Genomic DNA, 22,036 nt, shown 5'->3' with positions numbered 1-22,036 from the left:
AGAAATCGGCCCCCGTGCCACCCTCCCTAGTTCAGCTCATCCAGGGGCGGGAGGGGAGCTGGAGAGGTAAAGGTAAAATACCCTTTGAGGATTGACAGATTTAAAAGAAACTTAAAAGAAACATCAGTGGGATTTCTTTTCATGCCGAAATATTTTTTACGTGTGACTCTTAGAGTGACCTTACAAATGCCCTTCAAAAGATTTGACCACAGCACCAGCATATCCAGCCCCTACAGCCTTTGGAACTTGGGAGTTCAGTTACCCACTGGAGGGGCGCTATTTTTACTGTTACTCAAGGCTCTGCAAGAAAGCCCCTGAGTGCCCCTGAGTGGTGGAGGCTGAGGAGAGATGCTTGTAATCAGGGGCCTCCAGTTTTAGGGCTGAATTGCTTATCAGGTTTCCAATTATTTTTTTCCCCTCCAAAAATCTTTTGTTTCCTCTTTCTCTGACATGAAGGGGAGATGTAGACAGGAATTAGAGACCTAACTTTTTGAGCAAGGTGGGACACTTGGGTGTACCTCAGATGAGGAAACGGGTCAGAGTGAAGAAGTGACTTCCCAGAGTCTTCCAGTAAGCTGGGATTAAGTTGGTCTGCAGCTCCTAGCCCAGTGCTGTTTCCTCTGCACCTCTCCCAATTCATTTAGCTTTCAGGGGTGTGAAAGTGCTGCCCCGGTCACCAGGTGGGCCTCCTCTGCCATCATGTGCATGGGCCTGAGCAGCGCCGTACCGCCCCCCCACCCCAGCACATCCAGAGGAGGCTCTCCTTGGCCAGAACTGGCCTCCGCCCCATGGAGAGAACAGATGCTTCCTTATCATAATTGTGGACTTTCCTCCAGCAATTAAGGGACACGAGAGGAAACATGTATGTTTCTATTTATCAATTAAGCATGAGCAAGTACCCAAGAGAGCGAGAGCAAATGGAGGATAAATCCGTCATCTGCACCTCGCATTACAAACCAATTGTCCCAACCTTCCCGCCACCCCCCATCGGAAATCTACACTGATTTTCCGGTTTCCTGTGGGCTCAAGAAAGGTTTGCCCTCCGAGGAGGGATGTGCCCATCATAGGTGTTGCACCTGGGTTTCGTGGAGAGTGCCTCGCTTGCGGCTGCAGGTTTAACAGGAGCCTCTGTGCCACCCCAGTGAGCCCTCCCCTTTGGCAGGTGGAGGAAGCAGAGGCAGCGGGACTTGGTCAGGTACATGTGACCTCCTACGTTAGGGCAATGAGAAGGGCACTCAAGGGGACAAGAAGCCAAGGATTGATGACTTGTCCTTACAAGCCCACTCTCCTAGCTGCCTTCCTGGCTACAGGTTCGGGGTTGTGTAGAGAAAGCACTGGTGTTTTTCAAGCGAGAGCGGGTGGGTGGGTGGTGGTCATTGGGGTTCAGCTGGGCTTGGGAAGACTGAGATCGGATGTGTCAGGCAGCCCTCCCGTACATGTCCCAGAGGAGTCCCTGCTGGCCCGGTGGCCGACTGGGGCAGGCCAGCTGAGTGACCGTGCACACGCTGCTGGGGTTTGTGTATTCCCCAGGCAGACACTTGCTTCCTGTCCCTGCCCCGCGGTGCTGTACGAGAGGCACTGGCCTACTTCTAGGAGCCTGGATGACAGCCCCGGAGCGGCACTTTCCCTAGCAGGCTCCGAGAGTGTGTGCTCAGCATGTGCTTACAGTCCCATATATGAGCTGTTACTTTTCTTCCTTCTTACATTTGAAGGCTTCGGCCTTCTTGTGTGAGACCCTTTTATTTCAGTCATTGGACATCACCCTTCTCTTGGAGAGGAGGCTAGACTGCCCTGTCCTCAGTTCAGGGTCCACCCCAATGAGAGGAGGAGGAGGGAAATGACGCCCAGGCTCCCGTCGAGCCTCTGGGCAGCCCTGCTCTGCTCCTGAGTCCTGACACGGCAGGATCAGGGGAGCCCAAGGAGGAACTTCCTTTGAGAATTGCTGGTGTTGACACTGGGCTACCTGGTGAGGGAGCGATTGCCTGGCCCCCATGGCTGCTCCATCAAGGTTAGGTGGGGGCATTCTATGACCTGGAGGGTGCCCTGTCTACCTCAGCATCCTGGGATCCCCCAAACCAGACAGCCTCAGAGGCAAGCAGGTCTCTGTCCTCTCAGAGTCCTGTAACTGGGGTCTAGAAATAGCCCAAACCCCAAAGTGGGGCAGATACAAAACCAGTCACATGATTGAGAGCTTGGGAACCGGGGGAAAGGAAGTAGGGCTGGGAGAGAATGAGAGGTCGGAAGAGCTGAAATTCCAGGGGTAGAGAGACAGGCTGTGAACACACCCAGGCAGTGGAGACAGCAGGCAATCCCAGGTTTGTATGGCCTCCTGCAAGCACCCCCACCCACTAGACACACACACACACACACACACACACACACACACACACACACACACCCTTTCTGAAGCTTGGGAAAACAGCGAGAGCTTGCCCCTTTGTTTACCACCACCTCACCCACAACTGGTTTAGAGCTTGTTCTTGGGCCAAAGGCACCCAGTTCCCCACTCAGACATCCCCCGGCAGTGGTGAGGGCTGAGGCTGGAGGGGACAGGTGTCCCTATCCCAGATGCTAACCCAGAGGAGCATTGGCACGCGCAGATGGGAAAAGGTGGTCAGCGTTCACAGAGGCTTTCCTCTCAAAGGCAAGGGCCCGTGTTTGGTCCTGAGGCAGAGGCTTCTAGAAGCAGACTTTTCCTTCTAGCTCTGCTTCCCTTTTTATTTTCTTCCCAATTGCAGCTGAAATAACTCCAGTCCCAAGTAAATCACTTGTAACAGGTTTTCACAGCAAGCGTGCCAAGCATTCGCTTGGGAAACCCGTGGCACCCTGTCCTCACCTTCTTAACAGTAATCACACCGGCACCTGCCACTTGCACCAGGCTTTGGGGAGCAGGCTCTCATTCAGCATCCTGCTCGCCCCTCTCTGGGAGGCCTCCTCTAGCCCCCCTGGGGTCGGAAGGGGACATTTCACGTGCTGGGTAAAGACAGGGAGTTGGGAGCCTGAGTGCTCCTGCTGGCTCTGCCAATTGATGACTGGGGGCAGTTGGGCCTGTGGACCTCAGTTTCCCCTTCCAAATCTCAAAGGCTGCCTCTGCCTTTGCTCCCTTCTTAGTGTTAGGATTTTTAGCTGGTGGCTCTCTTGGTCCCCACACTTTGGGGGAGGGGGTGGGTAAGTTACATCTCCATGGGGTGAAAGAAAGACAGGGTTTGGCTTAAACCGTGGTGGCTGGGGTTCGGGAGGTGAGGACGGGAGGCATGTGGCCGTGGAGGGGTGTATGGGAGGTGGTGTGGCCAGGGTGAGGCTGAGCTCCGGCAGGAACACAGACACGTGGAGACAGCAGGGTGTGATGGTTCCTGTCCCACCCACGCTGCACTTTCTACTGACGCCAGCTCTAGCCACCTGCTGTTCCTGGAGATCTCCCCCCCCCAGCCCCAGCCAGCAGGTCAGGGAGGCCGTGGGTAGCCCCAGACGGGCAGTGGAGAACTGGGGCAGGCTGGCACATCTCCCTCTATCCCCCAGCCGCTCAGCACGGGCCTCACATCTCTTTCAGCCTCCAGGAGGAGTTCCTGGGACCCAGCCACTGCTGCCCAATTCCATGGATCCCACCCGACAACAAGGTAGAGAGAGCCGGGCGGGGCGGCCCACGGCCCGGGGAATCTGTGCTGTCTGCCCCTGCCACCTCACGGTTTATCTCCTCTCTCATGCAGGGCACCCCAACATGGGAGGATCAATGCAGAGAATGAACCCTCCCCGAGGCATGGGACCCATGGGGCCCGGCCCACAGGTAACCACCTGTCTGTCTGTCCATCTCCCTGGCCATCTGTGTGCACCCGCCTACTCTCCTCTTTCCACAGTCTGTCAGTCCTTCCATGTCCCTCAGCTCACAGGGGTGAGGGGAGAGGACGTGGCCAGGTTCCCAGCTGCCCTCTCTGTCCACGGCTGGGCTGGCCCCACGCGCAGACAGGAGCAACCCCTCCTTGGCAGGCGGCAGGCCGAGTTGAGGGGCCCCAGGGAGCTGTGGGAGAGGGACAGCCGGGAGCCTTCTGGTTGGCAGATCCTCCCTTGGGGGAGGGAGTTGAGGAATTTGGAAGGTGGAGGGTCTGGTCCCCGAGCAGCGGTGTGGGTCCTCCGGGAATCCCAAAGCCTCCTACCCTGGGTAGGTGAACTTGAACTAGCTCAGGGTCATGGTTTGTTATGACCCAGAAGTGGGACAAACGAGTGGCAGTCTTAGCTCTGCCTGTAACTCACCATTTGTCCTTGGGTGAATCATCTGATCTCGGTGGGCCCCGGCAGGCCTCAGTTCCCGACCGGTGCAGTGCGAGGGGAGGAGTATATCTATACCCATGGCTCTCAGCGATGTTATCCCAGCTGAGAGGAGGCCAGGCCGGCCAGGGCCCCTAAGACCCGCTTCAACCCAGAGCTTCTGCTGATTTCATGGACCCGGCTCATAGGTAAGATTTCTTCTGACCAGAGGGGTTCCGTTGTCATAAAGGACACCTCAGAAACCTCTGGAAGAGCTTCTGTCAAGTGCCCGGTCTACTTCTTTACAATTACAGCCCAGTGGTCTCTCCTTGTGACCCAGTTCCCTGTTCCCCAGGACCATCGGTCAGAGGTCTGACAGGCCATTCCTGGTCTAGAACCTCATCACAGTTGGTTCCCATTCTTCTGACCATTTGAATGTGGCTCTGTCCCCTGTAGTAGCTGTGGCAGTGAGTGTGCTGATCTGTCTCAAAGAAGCTGGGAGTCTGAATAAGAAGGGAGTTTGATTTAGTGAGGTGGGGACGGTTTTGTCGTAGGGCGTTGCTTCCCTTTTCTGCCCTGCCTGTAAGCCCGCTTGTCTCTTCCCCGCTCCCTGCCTGCAGATGTTTGCATTTTCTGGGCCCCTCCCCAGGTTTCCGGTTCCCTGGAGGAGGAGGAGGAGGAGGAGGAGGAGGAGGAGGAGTGCTCCCGCTCACAGACACGTGCCCCGCTTTTGTAGTGAGAGGTGCCTGCCCACACCCACAGTCCTCTGCTCCGTCTGGAGTTGTATTTACAGCACACCCAGCCCACTGCTTTCTTCTCGGGGGTGGCTGCAACCTCTGTGGTGCTGAAAAATGTTAGGGAGGTCCTTGGCTTCTCTAGGCCCCACAAGCTCACACCAGTTGCACCTCTGGTTTTCTCATTTGTTTGTTTGTTTGTTTGTTTTTTCTTTCCTCAAATCCTTCAAAGCTTGTGTTTTCCCCAGTTCCTCTTAAGCCCCCAGAGAGTGGCCCCTTCCTGCCATGTGGCTGTCTCCAGCTGACCTCTGCAGGGCGGGTGGGAGGGGCAGCAGGGTCTGAAAGCAGAGCGTTCCATCCCCGGAGTCAGGAACCTTTGGGTCCTTCTGCGGCACATGAGAGTTACTCTTGGGGTAGATAAGCAGTGACCTTGGACTTGCAGAACGTCCTGGGGGACCTGGGGACACAAGAGGATGGAGTGGGAGGCAGGAAAACTCCATTCCTATGCCCCCACGTGCCCCTCTGGGTCCTTGGAGGCTTAGCCGCTGCGTCCATTAAATGGGAAAGAGACCAGTATCTGCCATACAGAACTGTTCAAATGGGGAGGCTCGGGTTCTCAGTGTGATGCTTGGCATGAGGTACTCTTAATAAGAAGTGTGTGTTTTCCAACTTAGGGGCTTAAAATCAGTGTTTAGGATTCTAATTGTGTGGGTTTGATGACTGCTTTGAGCTGTTTGTGTTTTGTTTTTTTTAATTTTTTTTCTGGCCAAGGCCATTAGCAGTTTGTTAAGCCTGTGGTAATATTGAGATTCTGGAAGCTGGGAATGGATGTCAGCAGACTGAGAACAGAATATTCTGTAAGTTTAGGACTTCCTCCTGGCTTAGCGGGCGTCTCGTCATGTCAGAGTCTCTGACCAACAGTCTGGCATACTGTTGTGGTGTGCTTTAAAGAGGTGAGAGTCCTAAAGACTGGGGTCTTACCAGAAAAGGCCTCTCGGGTCCAGTGTGGCTCTCCTGGCTTCACCAAAGGGTGTGCAAGGGCAGAGCCCTCCCATAGGCCCTGACAGGCACCCCCAGAGCCAAGGGAGATACTAGCCCAGGGCAGCTGACCCACCCCACTCCCCACCAATCACAGGGGCTCTGGAAATGTCTCTCTTGTTCTTTATTTGACTTTATTGTATCAGTAGAGAGACCCCCAAAGTGCTTTGCCCAAGTCTCCTGTACCCCTCTGGGTAGAGTGCAGTCTGAAATTCCAGAGCCAGAGCTCCCTTAGGGCAACCCAGAATGTCTGCACCAGATGGAGGTAGAAGGGCTAGCCTGGTGTGGGACAGGTTTTGGGGTCAGCCAGGGAGCAGGCACTGCAGAGCCTAGAAGCTTTGGACCCCAAGGCTGAGGGCAGAACCGCTATACCTCCTGACCCCGGCCCTTTCTGTGTGTCCCCTGAGGGTCCTGTCTTGGTCACTCCCAATGGACAGGAGAGACATGAACTCAGAACCTAGTGCTGGAAAACACGGTTCCAGCCACAGCTCAGCCTGGTTGGGCCTCTGGTCCCTCATCTGCAAAATGGACAGCCTGGTGATCACCTCATGGGGTCCACTGTAGGTTTGGTAGAAACAGCATGAGGTACCTGCAGGGTGTCTCTTCCTAGAACAGGGGCTCAGGGAGGGGGTCCTGCTTCTGCCACAGCCTGGGATCTTAGAAAACAAGGCCAGCCCCTCAGGCAGCCTTTAGTAAGTACCACTGCATGCACAGTGCCGTACTGAGACCAAACACAGAGGTGGGAAACCATCAGCCTGTTATTCCAAGTGGAGAATAAGAGTGCTAATAGCCAGTGACCACTCCAGAACTTTCTGAACAAAGAATAGGTACAGTGTAGTCTTGGGGCTACTTTATAGATTTCAAAGCTGGACGGAGTGACATTTGTTCTTTTTGAGCCTGTGTTACATTTTAGCCTGAACGTCACAAAGGAACCAGCACCCCAGGCATCGGCCTGCCCTGTTCCCTGAGCGTGTCAGACAGATTTTACTCTGATTTTGTGAAAGGGCCAGTGCCGAAAAGGAGGTAATATATCCACTTAGTTATAGTCTTTCTTTAAAGAACTGTGTCGGTATCAGATGGGAACGTTCTGGCTAAGTTCTTCAGGAGTGACTTCTGTTGATGTGAGGCTAAATCTGCAAGGGCTGCCGGCCGGGCTCCCGTGGACAGAATGCAAGGCCCCCTCAGAGGTGCTGTGGCTCATACGCCCCGTGGGTACCAATTACCTTTGTTGCTGGTATTCAGGCTGGGGGGTGGAGCCAGCACGGGCTAGCATCAGATCGCCGTCCTAGCTTGTCTGCATTTGAGAAGGTTCAGATGAAGGATAGCCCATGATCTCAGGGACAGTTCTGTGCCACCCAGAAGAAACCGTATCTCCCTGCCGATCCAGGATAGCCCGGCTCTTTGTGGGTACTGCCTGGGGCCCCGGCAAGAGGTGGAAGGATCATAAACCAGGCTAGAGGTGTGAGGGACTGCGTGAGGAGAAAGTGGGGCCACTCGACACTTCCCAACGGGGGGCCCGTACAGGCCCCCCAAACCTCGTGATGAGAGGGAAACGGAGGACAGGCCCCTGCTGCCCAGGAAACTACCCCATCAACCAGTCCTAAAGACTGGAATGTTCTTCCCCTACTTTAAGGTGAAGGTGGCGCTGGGCGGGCTACGGGCAGCACCGAGGAAGAGGCTCTCTGGGAGTTGCAGGAAGAAGGAGCAGGTCCCAGCTCTACCAGCTGCCCAGTGCTTTCCTGTATCCAGGCCTTGATGCCTGACCCAAGGTCCCCAGCAGGGAGGCCCTTCCTTGTTCCTGCAGGGCCTTCTGCCCAGCATCCAAGGTTCCTGAGTGGGGATGAGAGTGAGGGTACAGGAGGAAGGGGACCACCCCCGTGGATGTAGCCAGCCCCATGCTGCCCTGAGGATCCCTCCCAGGCCTCCAGCTGTCCCTGCAGAGCCATGTGGATGGCAGAGAGGGAGGGAGCATCTGGCTGGTGGTCACACCTTGCAGTCCAGTGCTGTGGGCAGGCGGACATTGAGGGAAGAGAACCATTTCTGTGGAGTGTCGGAAACCGTGCTTCCAAGCCCTCTGTGAAAAGGCTGGTGTTTTCCCCAAAGTTGACAGTCAGCCCTGCTTTCACCCCTGACTTACTGTGCACCTTTGAGCAAGTCTTTGGCCGCTCTGGGCCTCTAGCTTGTCATCTTTGAAATGGGAAGGTGTAGGTGGCCCTCCAGGGTCTGGGCCTGTAGGAGGGAGGATCTGGTGGGCAACCCTCCCTTCTCGGGAAGCGCCGGGCTGGCTATTGGGGAGGCTCTGGAAGGTGGGGTAGACGGAGGAACAGCAGCTGGCACACCAGCGCCTCCCCCGGGGGGCCACACGCCACATGTGCGGGCGTGTTTTGGGAGTGAGCGCCTGGCTTGTCCTCTCCCCTCGCCCACTCTGTGCCGCAGCGTCCCAGGCTCCTCCAGCACCCAGGCCAGCCTCTACTGGCCCTGCAGCACCAACGCTCTCCTGGGCGGGATGCCGCAGGATGCGGCGGTAGCCCCTGGAAGGGATCTCTGGCTGGAAGTTGGCCAGGCCGTACACTGTGGGAGCGTGGGCTGCCTGGGGAGGGGGCAGGCTTCCTGTCCTGCAGCGGTGGAGGCGAGGCCGAGATTCGTGTAGGGGCTTAGGAAGGGCCCTTTAAGACCTGAGGTTCCGTGACGCTTAAGGCGGCATTAAGGGCTTTGGTGTTCGTTCTGCCGCTGACATCCCAAATCAGCACACGCCTCCAAGAGCCGACAGAGAGCGCTTCAAAGCCGCCATTTCATTTGATCCTCCCAGACCTGTAAGGTTGGGGGCCCTCTGTCCCCGTGGTACAGGCGAGGGAGCACAGCGGAGGGTGGCAGCTGTGAAGCCGGGGCCAGGCCACGGGCCTTCAGCCACGGGGTTGCCTTGCACGTAGCCGCGCGAGGGGCCGTCACTTTGCTTGTGCGCCGCAGTGTTTTAATCTTTAAAGCGGACTCATGATGGGGCCGTTGTCATGACTGAGCCCGCTGTGCGGCCTGGCCCGGAGTGAGCACTGGGGTCACTTGTGCGGTTTGCCCAAAGTCACACACGTGTGCCCAGCCTGGGGCTGGCTCTCCCGTGCTCTGACCTGAGATCTGGCTCCGCCTGCCAGCCTGTGCCATTGTCTTTAAAGAGGGCCTGGCTCCTGCACGTTTCCGGAGCTGACTCTGGGGATGTGGGACTGCCTGAGGACCCCTCTGTGGCCACCCTTGTCTCCCTCCTCGATTCTCTGCCACTTGGCCTGGTGCCGCCCCTGTCACTGTCTACACCCCATCTGCATATGCTCTTAGACTCCAATCCCCTGTCAGGGTGACCAGGCAGAGGAGATGGCCCCACAGCCGGTCCTTGGCTGGAGGACCTGCCACCAGCATGATGTTGGCTCTGAGCTTGTCAGCTCTGGCTCTTGGGCCTCCTGTGCCGTTCCTCTCCCCACCCGCCTTTCACCAGACGTGTGGGGAGAGTGTGGACCTAGAGGAGTTTTTTGGCTTTTTTTAAATGTTTATTTATTTTTGAGAGAGACAGAGCACAAGTGGGAGAGGGGCAGAGAGAGAGGGAGACACAGAATCTGAGGCAGGCTCCAGGCTCCGAGTTGTCAGCATGGAGCCCGATGCGGGGATCGAACTCACAAACTGTGAGAGCATGACCTGAGCCGAAGTCGGACGCTTAACTGACTGAGCCACCCAGGTGCCCTTGTAGATCCAGGTTTAAACCCCAGCTGGGTCATTGGCTTCCTGACTTTGGGTGGATCTTTCTCCCCTCAGACCTTCAGTCTCCTGTAAAGTGGGAATAACACTAGTTTCGTGGCAGTGTTAAAAGGACAAGCCAGAGACTGTATGTAAAATGTGTTATGTGCTCAGGTAACACTGGCTGTCCCTTTGTCGTCAAATTTTCACCGACCTTACTTCTTTCAGATTCTACAAAGGCAGAGTTTAACCAGCCCAACCAGCCCAGTTTTACTTCCTGTTCATTTACTCGTTCACTCCTTCATTGATTCAGCACCCAGTCTCTGGCGGCTGGTACGTGGAGTGATGCATGCATGAAAATCATTGAGATATAGTCCCCACCTTCCAAAGGTACTCGGAGCCTAGTGGGAGAGATGGACACGTGGCCACGATCATAGCCCAGTGTGGTACGGGCTGTGGCAGGGGTAGGAGGATTACAAGGCATTTGGGGAGGGACTAAGGTGAAGCAATTAACCCTAAGAGGTGGGCAGGGAAGGCTTCGCAGAGGAGGTGCTCTTTGAGCTGGGTTTGGAGGATGTGTAGGCGCCCAAGTGGAGAAGGGAGGCAAGGTATTTATTTCTTCTGCAAGGAAAATAACACTGAAAGAGGGGTCAGGCGCAGCCCCGATAGGAGGTTCCTGATCCAGGCATTCCTGTGACTCACTGCGCTCTGCCTTGGGGGTTGTACTGAGCCGAGGTGGGACTCTTCCCTCAGAATTGGTGATTCCCCCTGAGTTTTCTTCCTGCTTCTCCAGCACTGTGCTTGGTGAGGGCCCCACACGCTGACACCTGAGTCAGGTGACCTGGGTTGGGGGACAGCGCAGGCATGGGGCAAGGTGGGGGATCTGTACATGCTGGGCCTTGGGGACAGCCACCAGCCAGGCCTTTGCGGGTCCTCTCCCCTTCCACGTTCAGACCCAGCCCCTGCCCCCAGGCTGCTGGCAGTTTCTTCTCCCTCGGAGTTCCTAAAGTGGGCAGGTGTTCACCAGTTGGATCTGTTACGAGTCCGCTCCTTTCCACCCACCTGAAACCCAAGATGAGAGGGCTTACTGGACCTCCACATGCTTTTGAGAGAAACCATCCCGAGACCCCTGAAGATGTGTTTCAAGTTGTGACTGTCCCTCTGTGCTGGCTTGTCATTGTGGCCCCATCCCTCGGCTCCCACCCCCCTCACCTTTTTTAACGAACGTGTAATTTTTTTTCTCATCAAATCCTTTCCACAGACTAATCCTCTTGCTTCTATTCTGTTTGTCTTTCTTCCCCCCTTCCCTCTCCGGTGCCCCTTCTCCTTCTCATAGACTGACCCTTGGTTATCGTTGCAGAATTACGGCAGCGGCATGAGACCACCACCCAACTCCCTCGGCCCCGCCATGCCCGGGATTAACATGTAAGGCAAAAAGGACCTTGCTGGCAGCTCAGAGCCCATGGCTCCCCGACCCTCTGCTGGCCCCCCCAAAGACTCGTGAACAGAGTCATTCTTGGCACCTCTCTGGACCTCAGGCCTCTCATCAGTGGAGCCGGGGATGCTGGCGATAGATACTTGGATAAGAGCTCATATGGTCCCGTATGGGGCTCATCCGTCCTGGGTGTGTTTCTGAGCCTGCTGTGTGGATTAGCCCACCTGCTCCTCATAGCCCGGTGAGGTGGTTATTGCCCCCATTTACAGATGAGGTAACTGAGGCACAGAGAGGTGAAGTAGCTTGCCCCTGCTCACAGGGCTCTTAAGTGACAGGGCCAGGATTTGAACCCCGGTACAATTGGCTGCTGTTGTAGTGCTTGAGTGGTTCTTAACCCCCTTTCGGGGATAGATCCCCATGAGGATCTGTGGGTTCCCTTCCTGGGAAGATGCACATGCAGAGGCAGTTTTATATACTTAACACGTTTTTCATGTAATTTAGAGGAGCTTGTAGATTTCTAGCCGTGGAGCTGCCCATTACTGCCCGAGAACCAGGTGTGTAAGGCCCTAGGGCCGCATGAAGGATTTCCTGTTAGTGATGTCAGCCCTCTAGTTCTGGCGCTTCCGGCACCGCCCCCTTGGGGTCATCGACACCTTTTTCATTGTTGCCATCTCTCTCCTCTCTCTCTCTCTGTCTCTCCCCCTCTCCCCCTCTCCCCGTCTCTCTCCCTCCCCCTCCCTCCCTCTCCCAGGGGCCCGGGAGCTGGCAGACCCTGGCCAAATCCTAACAGTGCTAACTCAGTGAGTACCCACATCGAGTGGGAGGGGTTTCTAGGCTATGGGGTGGTCCTGTCCCCAGGTTGGGGGTATCATGAGAGGCAGGGATGCAGCAAGAGTCCACCTGACGCTTGCCAGCGGGAGCCCCACCTGTAAGTGGAGGCTTGGGAGTAACATTCCCGGGGCCTTCCGGGTTTGGGCCCCGGCCCAGCCCGCTGATGGGCAGAAAGCCTGTGTGAGCTGAGAGCTTGCTCAGAGAGCATTGTCCACACAGAAGCGTCTGGCAATCCTCTCCCACCGGCAGGGCTGGCTTCTAGTGCTCAGGGGAAGGAGCTGGAAAGGGGCTCAGCACAGACAGTCTGGGGAAGAAGGCCAGAGGGGTGGGGAGAAGCTCTCGCTCTCCTGTCCTCTCACACTGGAGGGTCTCCCCTGCCCATGCCCCCTCAGAGCTCCCTGCCAAGGCTCTCGGGATCAGTTCAGTGTAGGCACTGGGCTTTGCTCATACCCCTGGCCCCCTCCTGGGGTGTCCCACAGCCTTTCCTAGCAAGAGGGGGTGGGTCCCCAAGTGGATTTGGGAGCCCAAGGGTACTGAGTATCAGAGGAAGGGACTCTGACACGTGGCTGCCCACCTCTTGTTTTTAGATTCCATACTCCTCCTCATCACCTGGTACCTATGTGGTAAGTGTGTGTGGGTTCGGGGCATTGGGTGTCCAGCCACATGTGACTGAATGTGCAAGAGAACTTCTCCAGGGTCCCTGTCTCTTTCCCTTTCAAAACACACTCCGAGCACAAGTTCTAAACTCTGCTAGAACCTGCTGTCACTGTTCAGGTACCTTCTGGGGGCCCGGAAGTCCCCAAACAAGACCTAGAGTTGGGTCCCCATCTTGGGGGCTGACCAGTGGCCTAGCTGGTTTCCCCCACAGGCCTCTGGTTCCACCAGTCGGCGTGTGAACACATACACGCACACCCACAGCTGCCTCTGGGTTTGAAGAAAGGCAGTGGGGCAGGGGTGGGGGGGGGTGGGGAATCCAAGTCCAGCTCCCTTGGGGCTTAAACACTTGGGCTCTGCTTGAGCTTTAGTGAGAGCGGGATGCCAGTCTGGGCCCTGGAGGAACACTTGACTTTGGTGTGGCCGGAGCTCGGGGGTTTCTCCCGACCTGGGTCATGGCCATGGGTTCCTCACATCAGTTTTTATCTCATCTCCAGGGACCTCCTGGCGGTGGTGGCCCCCCAGGAACACCCATCATGCCTAGTCCTGCAGGTAAGAAGCCTTGGGGAGAGGGTGCCATCGAGAGAGTTAGGGGGTCCTGGAGGGGTCCCAGCGCAGGGCCAAAGCTTACCAACCACCCTTCCTGAGCAGCGTGTCCCCCACCAGGCATGTCAGCATCAGGTGTTTAGGAGGAAGGAGGTCCTTGGTGCCCCTGACCTTCCCTGTGGCCTTAGCAAGGTCACTCCTCCTCTCTGGTTAGAGGGAGAGGCAGGGCAGAGAGCTCCAGGAACGAGGGGGGTCTCACTGTCCTCAGCTCGCACTGGTTGGCAAGCACCCTTTCCCAGCTGTGGATTTCTCTAGATGACTGAAAAGGGGCTTTGGGCTTCTGGCATCCTGGAACCAGGACTCTTAACACCGTGTGTCTTGAGTTCCCAGAGCTCTTGGCTTCTGGTCCTCTATACGGGAGATCTCTTCTCCCTCTTTCTCTGATCAGAAGAGGGCGTACGTGCACACATGTGGGCACACACACACACACAGCTTCACAGTTGCGTTTCTTTCCCAGCTGAGAATAACACACCACCATCTAGAAGGAATCCCACGGACAGTCTACCCACCCAGAAAATAAAAAGTGAGACGTGGTTGGATTTCTGCCCTAGAAAGAAGATGCCTACTCCTGATAGAAACATGTTAGCTGGTTTTCTTAGGAGACTTTCCTAGCTAATTGGGGAGACAGAGGGGTCCCTCTCTCCCCAGACTCCTCGGCTCCCAGTGGCAGGGAAGCTGCTTATCCATAGTCTGGAGCTAGCGGCGGCTGTGATGTTCCGGCCCCCACTCTCGCTCCCTCTTTCTGCTGCTGCATTTTTATGAGCCGCATGACCTACATTCAGACTGGGTCACATTAAACCACTGCATATGTTAATGTGTCTCCAGCCCCATGCTTCCCTCTCCCTCCTGCCCCATCAGCTTGGCAAGGTGGCCCCTGGGTAATTTGTGGCGTTTCTCTTTCCCCAGTTTGATTAAAACCCCTGGGTGGGATTGGGGGAGAGCACAGCTGGTGGTCTGGCCGTGCCTGCGTGGTCCCTGGCAGGATCTGGGGACCAGGTCGTTTTCGGGTAGGGAGATGAGAATTTGAACCTGCCACCCCCGCTTTGCCACGTCCACACTGCTGTCCACACACCCTGGACTTCTTTGTTCCAGGGTTGAGCAGTTTTCACAGTTGAATTTTCTGTGATTAAAAACTTTGTGAATCTTCATTAAATACAAATTAGCCAGAAAATGGTGGTACTTAGAGGAGATTTTAGGTGATAAAATACAAAAGAATGAGTTCAAGTGCCACGAGTTTGTTTTAATTAAGAAATGAATTAATCACCCCGACTTGTGGGTTTCCACTGTTCTACAGATTCAACAAATTCCAGTGACAACATCTACACAATGATTAATCCGGTGCCGCCTGGAGGCAGCCGGTCCAACGTAAGTCCGCTTTCTAATAATTTACATATCAGATACCATAACAAATCATAATTAACTTCATCAGCTGAGGGGAAAGCAAGTTTAATTGATTTCAGCCATTTGTTACCAAAGACGAATAAAATAAACCGTCAGAAAAGCGATTAACTCTTGGGCAAATCGGTTCCCATTCCGCAGCTGGCCGGGGGTGGAGAGGTGCCCTCCCCTCTGGCCAGAGCGGCACACCCAGCCTCACTGTGGGGATCCCTGCCACCCTGAGTGGGGTGTCAGGGAGGGAGAGCACTAGGCTGCGGGTGGACCCGGGTCACTCCCCGCTCCGCCGACCGGCTGTGCCCCCCCCCAGGCAGTCAATCACCCTCTGAGGTCTGGAGCTGTGGGTCCCCGAAGCCCATCTGGGGACCTGCCTGCCCTGTGCCTCCAGCCCCTTTGGGAGCCCTGTGACTGCAGCTTCCTGGTCTCTCTTTGGGTCATTGCCTGCCTCCCACCCCCTCCCTTCTTGGCTTCTCCAAGTTCCAGCCCCTCGTAATGTAGGAGCTCCAGTTCCACCTTGTCTGACCCCTGCCCATCCACTCCCTCCCATGGCCTGTGTCCCCTGCTGGATGGCACTTGACTGTGCAGCCATAGCCCGTCCCCTTCTCCCAGCTGGGAGCTCCCCGAGGAGAGGGCCGGTCAGACTCACCTCTGGAGACAGCCCTTCTCCACCAGCTGGGGAGGGGACTCGGACTGGCCTTGCGCTTGGGGAGCCCAGGGTCTGGAAGGGAGGCTGCTATGTGACCAAATCAACAGTCTGGACTGCAGAGCCAGGGGCTCCGGGTGTTGGGGCCCCAGTGGTGTTCTGGCCTTTTGGGGTGCTTCGTTTGGTTCTGTTGGTTTGGTTCCTGGTGTGACCCCTGAATCACCCACTGTGCTAAATGCTGATTGGGAGCTGCCCCATGCTGGACCCTGTACATATTTAATCCTCTGGCAGCCTCTGAAGGGGGGAAGTCTTTGGATCCTCCTGGGTTAGGGAGAGGGACCTAGAGAGGGGTCCCCTAGAGAGGGGTCACGTGACTGAGAAGCGTGGGAACCGCACTCCTTAACCATTGCTCCGCCGTCCCTGTCCCTCTCCTGGGCAGCCAGCACCCCTCCCACCCCAGCCCCATCACCCCTGCTACCCGTTAGGGTGACTGGCCATCAGGTTTTAGCATTAAAAGCTCTATGTCTCAGGAGACGACTTCCCAGGACACACTGTCCTTGGTTTGGGCAGTGGATGCCAAAGGGTGGGTGGAAAAGTGTAAGGCTCTTCCAGCAGCCCAAAAGCCAGGGAACACAGAATCTGAAACAGGCTCCAGGCTCTGAGCTGTCAGCACAGAGCCTGATGTGCGGTTCGAACTCATGAACTGTGATATCATGACCTGAGCTGAAGTCTGATGCTTAACCTACTGAGCCACCCAGGCGCCCCAAGAACATTTTTAAATCAAATATAAGTAATATGTGTTTAGTCAGTCCATTGCATTTAGTTTTTTTAAAAAAAATTAAATTTGTGTGTGTGTGTGTGTGTGTGTGTGTGTGTGTGTGTGTATTAATGTTTTATTCTTGAGACAATGAGCATGAGCTCATGCATGAGCGAGGGAAGGGCAGGGAGAGAGCGGGACATAGAATCCGAAGCAGGCTCCAGGCTCCGAGCTGTCAGCACAGAGCCCAATGCAGGGCCCAAACCCAACAACAGGGAGATCATGACCTGAGCTGAAGTCGGACACTCAACAGGCGCCCCAAATTTGTATATTTTAAGAATACATAGTGATATAGCCTGGAAAATTGAAGTAATCCAATAAAGAGTCCAGATAAATTGTTGTTTTTCTCACACAAACCGTTTATTTATTTAACTAGTCCTCTACCAACTGCTGCTGTTAACTAGCCTGACTGTGGTTTTATTGAAATAATAGCACTTATGTAACAAAATAACGAACACAGAATAAACAAGTGGTGTAGAGACAGCTGTATGTCCCCTGGCAAGTGCATGAAGTTGGACCACTGCTCCACAGTGAAACCCAGAATCTCTCCAGAGCACTCAACCCTCGACATGCACATCCGCGCTGAAACAATAAAACGTTCCGAAGAAAATATAGGCGTAAATCTTTGTGGCCCAGGTAAAAGCAAAGCCTTCCCAATGACACCAAAAGCACAGGTGACAAAAGAAAAAAGTAGATAAATTGGACTTCATCAAGATTTAAAACTTGCATGCTTCGAAGGAGCTCCATCAAGAAGGTGAAAAACACAGCCCGCGGAGTGGAGAAGATATTTGCAAATCATGAATCTGATACCGGACTTGAATCCAAAATACGCAAAGACCTCTTCAAACTCAGGCACGAAAAACCAGCCCAATTTAAAAAGTGGGCCGACGATCCAAAATAGACTTTCCTGCCAAGATGTACCTGTAGCCAGTAAGCACACAAAGGTGCTCCGCTTCGTGGCCATCGGGGGGATGCATGTGGAAAGCACGAGACGGTGCTGCACACTCACTGGGCTGGCTGTCACCAAGAAACCGTGCCGGCGCGGGTGAGTCCGGGAAGACCCTGGAGTCCTCACATGTGGCTGCGGGGAACATGAAATGATGTGGCTGCTTTGGAAAACAGCGTGGCGGTTCCTCGAAAGCTTAAACAGAATGACCACAGGACCCTGCGATTCCACTGTTGGGTAGGTATCTACCCAAGAGAAATAAAAACCTGTGTCCACATAGTAATCGTCCACCAGCATTCACAGCGGTGTTATTCATAATAGCTAAAAAGTGGGAGCGACGCGTCCGCCGACTGAACGGATAAATAGAACGCAGCCTCTCCGTGTAATGGAACGTGATTTGGCCGGAAGAAGGAAAGAAGTACTAACTGATGCCCCAACCCGGACGAACCTCGAAGACCTGCTGAGCGAAGGAAGCCAGCCGCAGAAGGTCGTATGTGTCCGGAATAGGCAAATCCGTAGACAACAGAGAACAAATTAACGGTTGTCTGGGGCTGGGGGCTGGAGGGGGATGGGGAGTGACCGAACGGGTACAAGGTTTCTTTACGGGGTGATGAGAGAGTTCTAACGTCGATCTGGTGGTGATGGCCGCACACCTGCAGACATGCTAAAAACCACCGAACTGTGTGCTTGCAGTGGGCCAGTTGTACGGTGTGCGAATTCCAGCCCGGTCAAGCGGTTAGAAATAATAATACACGAGAAAACACAAAGTTTTTAAAAGATGCTTATGTTGAAGGCAGAACATGCCGTTGTTTATGACATTAATCGCGTTTGGGGGGCTGTTTTGTCTGATACGACTGTGTCCTGAGTTGGCTCCTAAAAAAGTCCATCACCTCCTCTCACTTGGATGAGTAAGTGTGAAATTTGTTGCCAGATGTCAAAAATGTGCCTCGGTGCCTGTGAGTGGCCCTGGGGAGGCGGGAGGCAAGGAGGCCGCCTCTGTGGTACATGTGAGTGGGCGGTGGGCGCGAGGGAGCGGCTGGCACGCTAGCCGCACCCCTGCAATGTGGGCTCCGGCAGCCTGTGCTGCCCCCTGCCTCTCTGCTCACGCAGGACCCCTACCTAGAATGACTTCTGTGGCCTGTCTCCCCCTGCCCAAATTCTGTCCTCAGTTGTTTCGGCCCTCTGCCTCCTCCTCCATGCAGGGGTTCAGATTTCTCTGCCCTGTGGGGTGGTTGGGTGTCCATAACCGTGGACTCCCCTTCCGGGCTGAGGCTCGGCTGTGACTCAACTCTGTGTCCCTCGCCCGTGGCATAGGCCAGATGCCAAACAGTTCTCCTTTCTGCCGTGTCCACCCCTGTGCACCCTGACGTCTGGTCTGCATCACAGGGCCTAGGCTCACCAGACTGGGCTCAGCCATCCCTTCTCAACCATGGGATATGATCTCTGGCCTTTGGTTGCTACTTTTCTGAGATCATTCAATATACCGCCCCCTCCAGGTCCAAGGCTAGGGGTAGAGCAGATTCCACCTCCAGCCTCTTGAGCCGCCTGCCCTGCCACCACTTCTGCCTGGGGGACTCATCAGTGGCCTTCCTCTACATTGTCCCCAGGAGACAACTCTAGTCCCCCGCCCAGCTTCTCCCCTGACCCTCCAGTCACTCAGTAGACCCGATCTCCTCACCTCACCCATGAAACTCCATTTCTGAGGAATCGCTCAGAGGAGGCTGGTGGGACTCAGGCTCAGGCTGCCCGCGCCCCACTCACCACTCCTCCCATCTCCCAGGGGCGGGGGGGAACCTCCAGCAAAGAATTTCCCACTCTCTGTGCTTCACATTTCTTACCTGTAAAATGGGGATGAGAGACATTAATACCTTTCGCCCCTGGCTGCGCACAGTCACCTATTTGTGTGTCTGTGTGAGGTTCTGACTGGTGAGTCACACGCTCTGTCCCATGGATAGAGAGAGCCTTATTACGGGGTCCGTGACACTTGGCTAGAGAGCTGTCCCAGAACCACACTGTGTAGCCTTGGGCCGGTGTCTTTCCCTCTCTGGGCTTGTTTCCTCATTTGGAGCGTAGGGAGGACACCCCTGCCCTGCCCAATTCCGAGAGCCAAGGGGAGGAACCAGCTCCGGCCTCCTGGCGGCATCAGATAGCCACGCGGTGTGCCCTACGGAGGAGCCCAACCAGATGGAAGCTCCCTGAGGGCACAGCTCCTTTGTAGCTGGGTGTGGGAGCCCGTGAGAGGGGTGCCGAGGGCCTGGGGCCCACTCAGCCACCACGCCCTGTGCTTCTCCCCCAGTTCCCGATGGGTCCAGGTTCGGACGGCCCGATGGGAGGCATGGGCGGCATGGAACCACACCACATGAACGGATCGTTAGGTAAGCGGGCGCCAGCCCCATGGTCATGCTGCACCCCGCGCGACCCTGCCCGAGCAGCCTTCTTTGGCTCAGCCGGGCCTGGTCTACCCCACTGACCTTGGCTGGGCACGTAGGAAGATCCCCAGAGATACAGCCAGGACAGAAGATCGTCTGCACAGAAATAGTGTGGGATTTGGGTGGCTTTGGAGACCTAGCCATGGAAGAACAAACAAGAAACTGAATCCAGGTTTTCCTTCCTTCCTTCCTTCCTTCCAGGGTCAGGTGACATAGATGGACTTCCAAAAGTGAGTGTGTGTTCTGTGTGTTCCTCCCTGATCACATCCACCTTGCCCCAGCCCTGAGGCCCCAGAAAGCCTTTCTCCCCATTGGGCGGGCAGGGCTCTGGGGCTCTGGGGCTCACCTCGTCTCTCCTCTCCCCAGAATTCTCCTAACAACATAAGTGGCATTAGCAATCCTCCAGGCACCCCTCGAGACGATGGTGAGCTAGGAGGGAACTTCCTCCACTCCTTCCAGAATGACAATGTAAGTGCTGCATGTATCCCTCCCCCCAGTTTCGTCCCTGGATCATCGTCTTACCTCTGGGGCCGGGGACTAAATTACTTAAGTTGTGGTGCCTGCTGGCGAGGACCAGCCTGGCAGGCTGGTGTCCCAACAGCTGTGCCTCTGGCTTTCACCTTGGTCCTTTTTCTGTACAAAGTGCAGGGCCCTCTCTTCCCTGCCGCATGGCCTCCAACCGCTGCCACCCCGACCACTGCCAGGACCTTCTGGAGGCCTCTACAGGGAGGCACATCGCCTCCCAACACTGATAAAGCTGACCAGGCTGGGAAAGCCCTGGGTTGGGACTCAGGAGGCCTGGGCTCTGGCCCACTGGGCCTCTGAGGGGGTCCACTTCTGTCTGTCCTGGGGAGGAAGGTTCATACCACTAGAGATTTCCTGGGATCCCCACGCAGAGGGCCTGGCTTCTATTTACATTCTCGTATGAAGAAACAACGTCATGATTCTGAGAACCCCAGACTAGCTCCCCCCAGGACACCCTGGGCGAGCTGCAGGAAAGCAGCTGTGTGGGAAGGGCAGTGTCGGCTGCTTCCTCAGCTGGGAAGAGGGGATTTGAGAAGGGAGAGGGGTGGGATGGAGGGGTGAGTTGTGATAGCAGCCCCCAGAGCTCCCACGATGCGGGGGTGGGCACAGTCTAGTGCTGAGCGGGCAGAGCCCTCGCAGGCTTCCCCACCCAGGCACGCTCCCAGACTGGCCCAATCTAGCCCACACTGGCCCTCATGGCCCTGTCTCTGCTTCTCCCCTTCCAGTATTCTCCAAGCATGACGATGAGCGTGTGATCCCCTCCTCTTCTCCGAGACGCTGAGAGAGCCGGCATTGCAGGCGGGAAGATGCCAGAAATTATGCAAGAAGAAGTGAGGTGTCATTACCCAGGAGCTGGGGGAGGGGCGTCTCCCTGCTCCCCCTCAGCCCCCACCTTCCTACTCCAGTCCCCCCGACCTGTCCCAATTTTAGTTTCATGCAATAAAAAGGCCGAACTTTTTATTCCATAAAACATGAAGGACAAAACTCAAAATAAAAATATATTTCAAGTCAATGACCAGAAAAATCCCACCCCTTGCCCTTTCCCAAAAGGACCTTTTATGTACATGACACTTTTTTGTTGTTTTTTTTTGTTTGTTTGGGGTTTTACCGTTACTGGGATTTTTTAATTTGTTTTCAGGGGGGTTTTTTTGGGGGAAAAATTTTTAAAAATGGAAGCTTCTAGCAAGTCCCCCACCCACCCCACCCCAATCAACCTCTTTGCTTTCTTCTTTTAAAAAAAAAAAAAATAGAAAAAAAGAAAAAAGGACCAAAAAAAAAAAAAAAAAACCCTGCTGTCTGTCTGTACCCAAGCCCTTCCACCAGGAAAGCTAGTCTAGGTGTGAGATCTCACGCTGTCTTTGTAGCCATCTAAAAATAATAATAATAATAATAAACTGGGCAGTTTACAATCGGTGGTTTCTTTCAAAAGGCCTTTTTTGGAAAGAGACAAGAAAGTCCCCTTTCTCCACTTGGGGTTTTCGGTTTGTGCGGATGGGCAAGCAAGGGGTGGGAACCTGTTTTGTTTTCGCTTGGTTTCTCCCGGCGAGGTGGCCTCAGCAGCTGCACAACTGGGACCCCAGAACCACCCCCTCCCGTATGTGGCCCGAGGGGCCAGACCACCTGACCGCTTTCAGGACTCCGCCACAGCGGAGACTCGCTGTGACCCGGTGGCATGCACTGTGTTCCCAGGACTGCTTCCTCCTCTCTCTCTTCTGGACCTTCCCCTGCCCGGCCTCCCTGCCGCTCCAGCCCTCTCCTCAGCCCCCACCCCAGTCTTCCCAGCGAGAATCCTGCCAGCTGGGTGGTGGCCTGGACGGAGGAGCGCAGTGGGGGAGGCCGCCCCCAACAGGATGGCTATGACCTGGGACATGGCAACCGTGACCCCCGCGTTCTCGCCCCATGGCCCTGGCTTGCATCGTCCTCGTCGTGTGTGCTCGTGTGTGCGGGCACTGTAGGGCTGGAGTTTGGGTTTCCTTTTGTTTTGGGTTTTGTTTTTTTTTTTCTTTCTCTTGATTCTTGCTTCT

General features: G+C 55.3%; 1 protein-coding gene across 9 annotated transcripts in view; it reads left to right on the top strand.

Annotated features, from left to right (window-relative positions):
- Positions 1–21,157, top strand: part of SSBP3 (single stranded DNA binding protein 3) — a 161,592-nt gene extending 140,435 nt beyond the window's left edge. For 7 of the 9 annotated variants that reach the window (XM_042997282.1, XM_042997283.1, XM_042997285.1 and 4 more), the window contains 12 exons: positions 3,551–3,617; positions 3,708–3,784; positions 9,960–10,064; positions 11,092–11,156; positions 11,918–11,966; positions 12,585–12,620; positions 13,149–13,203; positions 14,552–14,622; positions 19,355–19,433; positions 19,689–19,717; positions 19,854–19,955; positions 20,738–21,157. In XM_042997282.1, coding sequence (XP_042853216.1) covers positions 3,551–3,617; positions 3,708–3,784; positions 9,960–10,064; positions 11,092–11,156; positions 11,918–11,966; positions 12,585–12,620; positions 13,149–13,203; positions 14,552–14,622; positions 19,355–19,433; positions 19,689–19,717; positions 19,854–19,955; positions 20,738–20,767 — 765 coding nt within the window. In that variant the 3' untranslated portion in view covers positions 20,768–21,157. The remainder of the gene's footprint in view (positions 1–3,550; positions 3,618–3,707; positions 3,785–9,959; positions 10,065–11,091; positions 11,157–11,917; positions 11,967–12,584; positions 12,621–13,148; positions 13,204–14,551; positions 14,623–19,354; positions 19,434–19,688; positions 19,718–19,853; positions 19,956–20,737) is intronic. The other 2 variants (XM_042997284.1, XM_042997286.1) reach the window with 1 other exon arrangement.
- The last annotated feature ends 879 nt before the right edge of the window (positions 21,158–22,036 follow it).

This window comes from Panthera tigris, chromosome C1 (genome assembly GCF_018350195.1).
Source record: "Panthera tigris isolate Pti1 chromosome C1, P.tigris_Pti1_mat1.1, whole genome shotgun sequence".
Taxonomy (NCBI): domain Eukaryota; kingdom Metazoa; phylum Chordata; class Mammalia; order Carnivora; family Felidae; genus Panthera; species Panthera tigris.
This window is presented reverse-complemented; position numbering and strand designations above follow the sequence as displayed.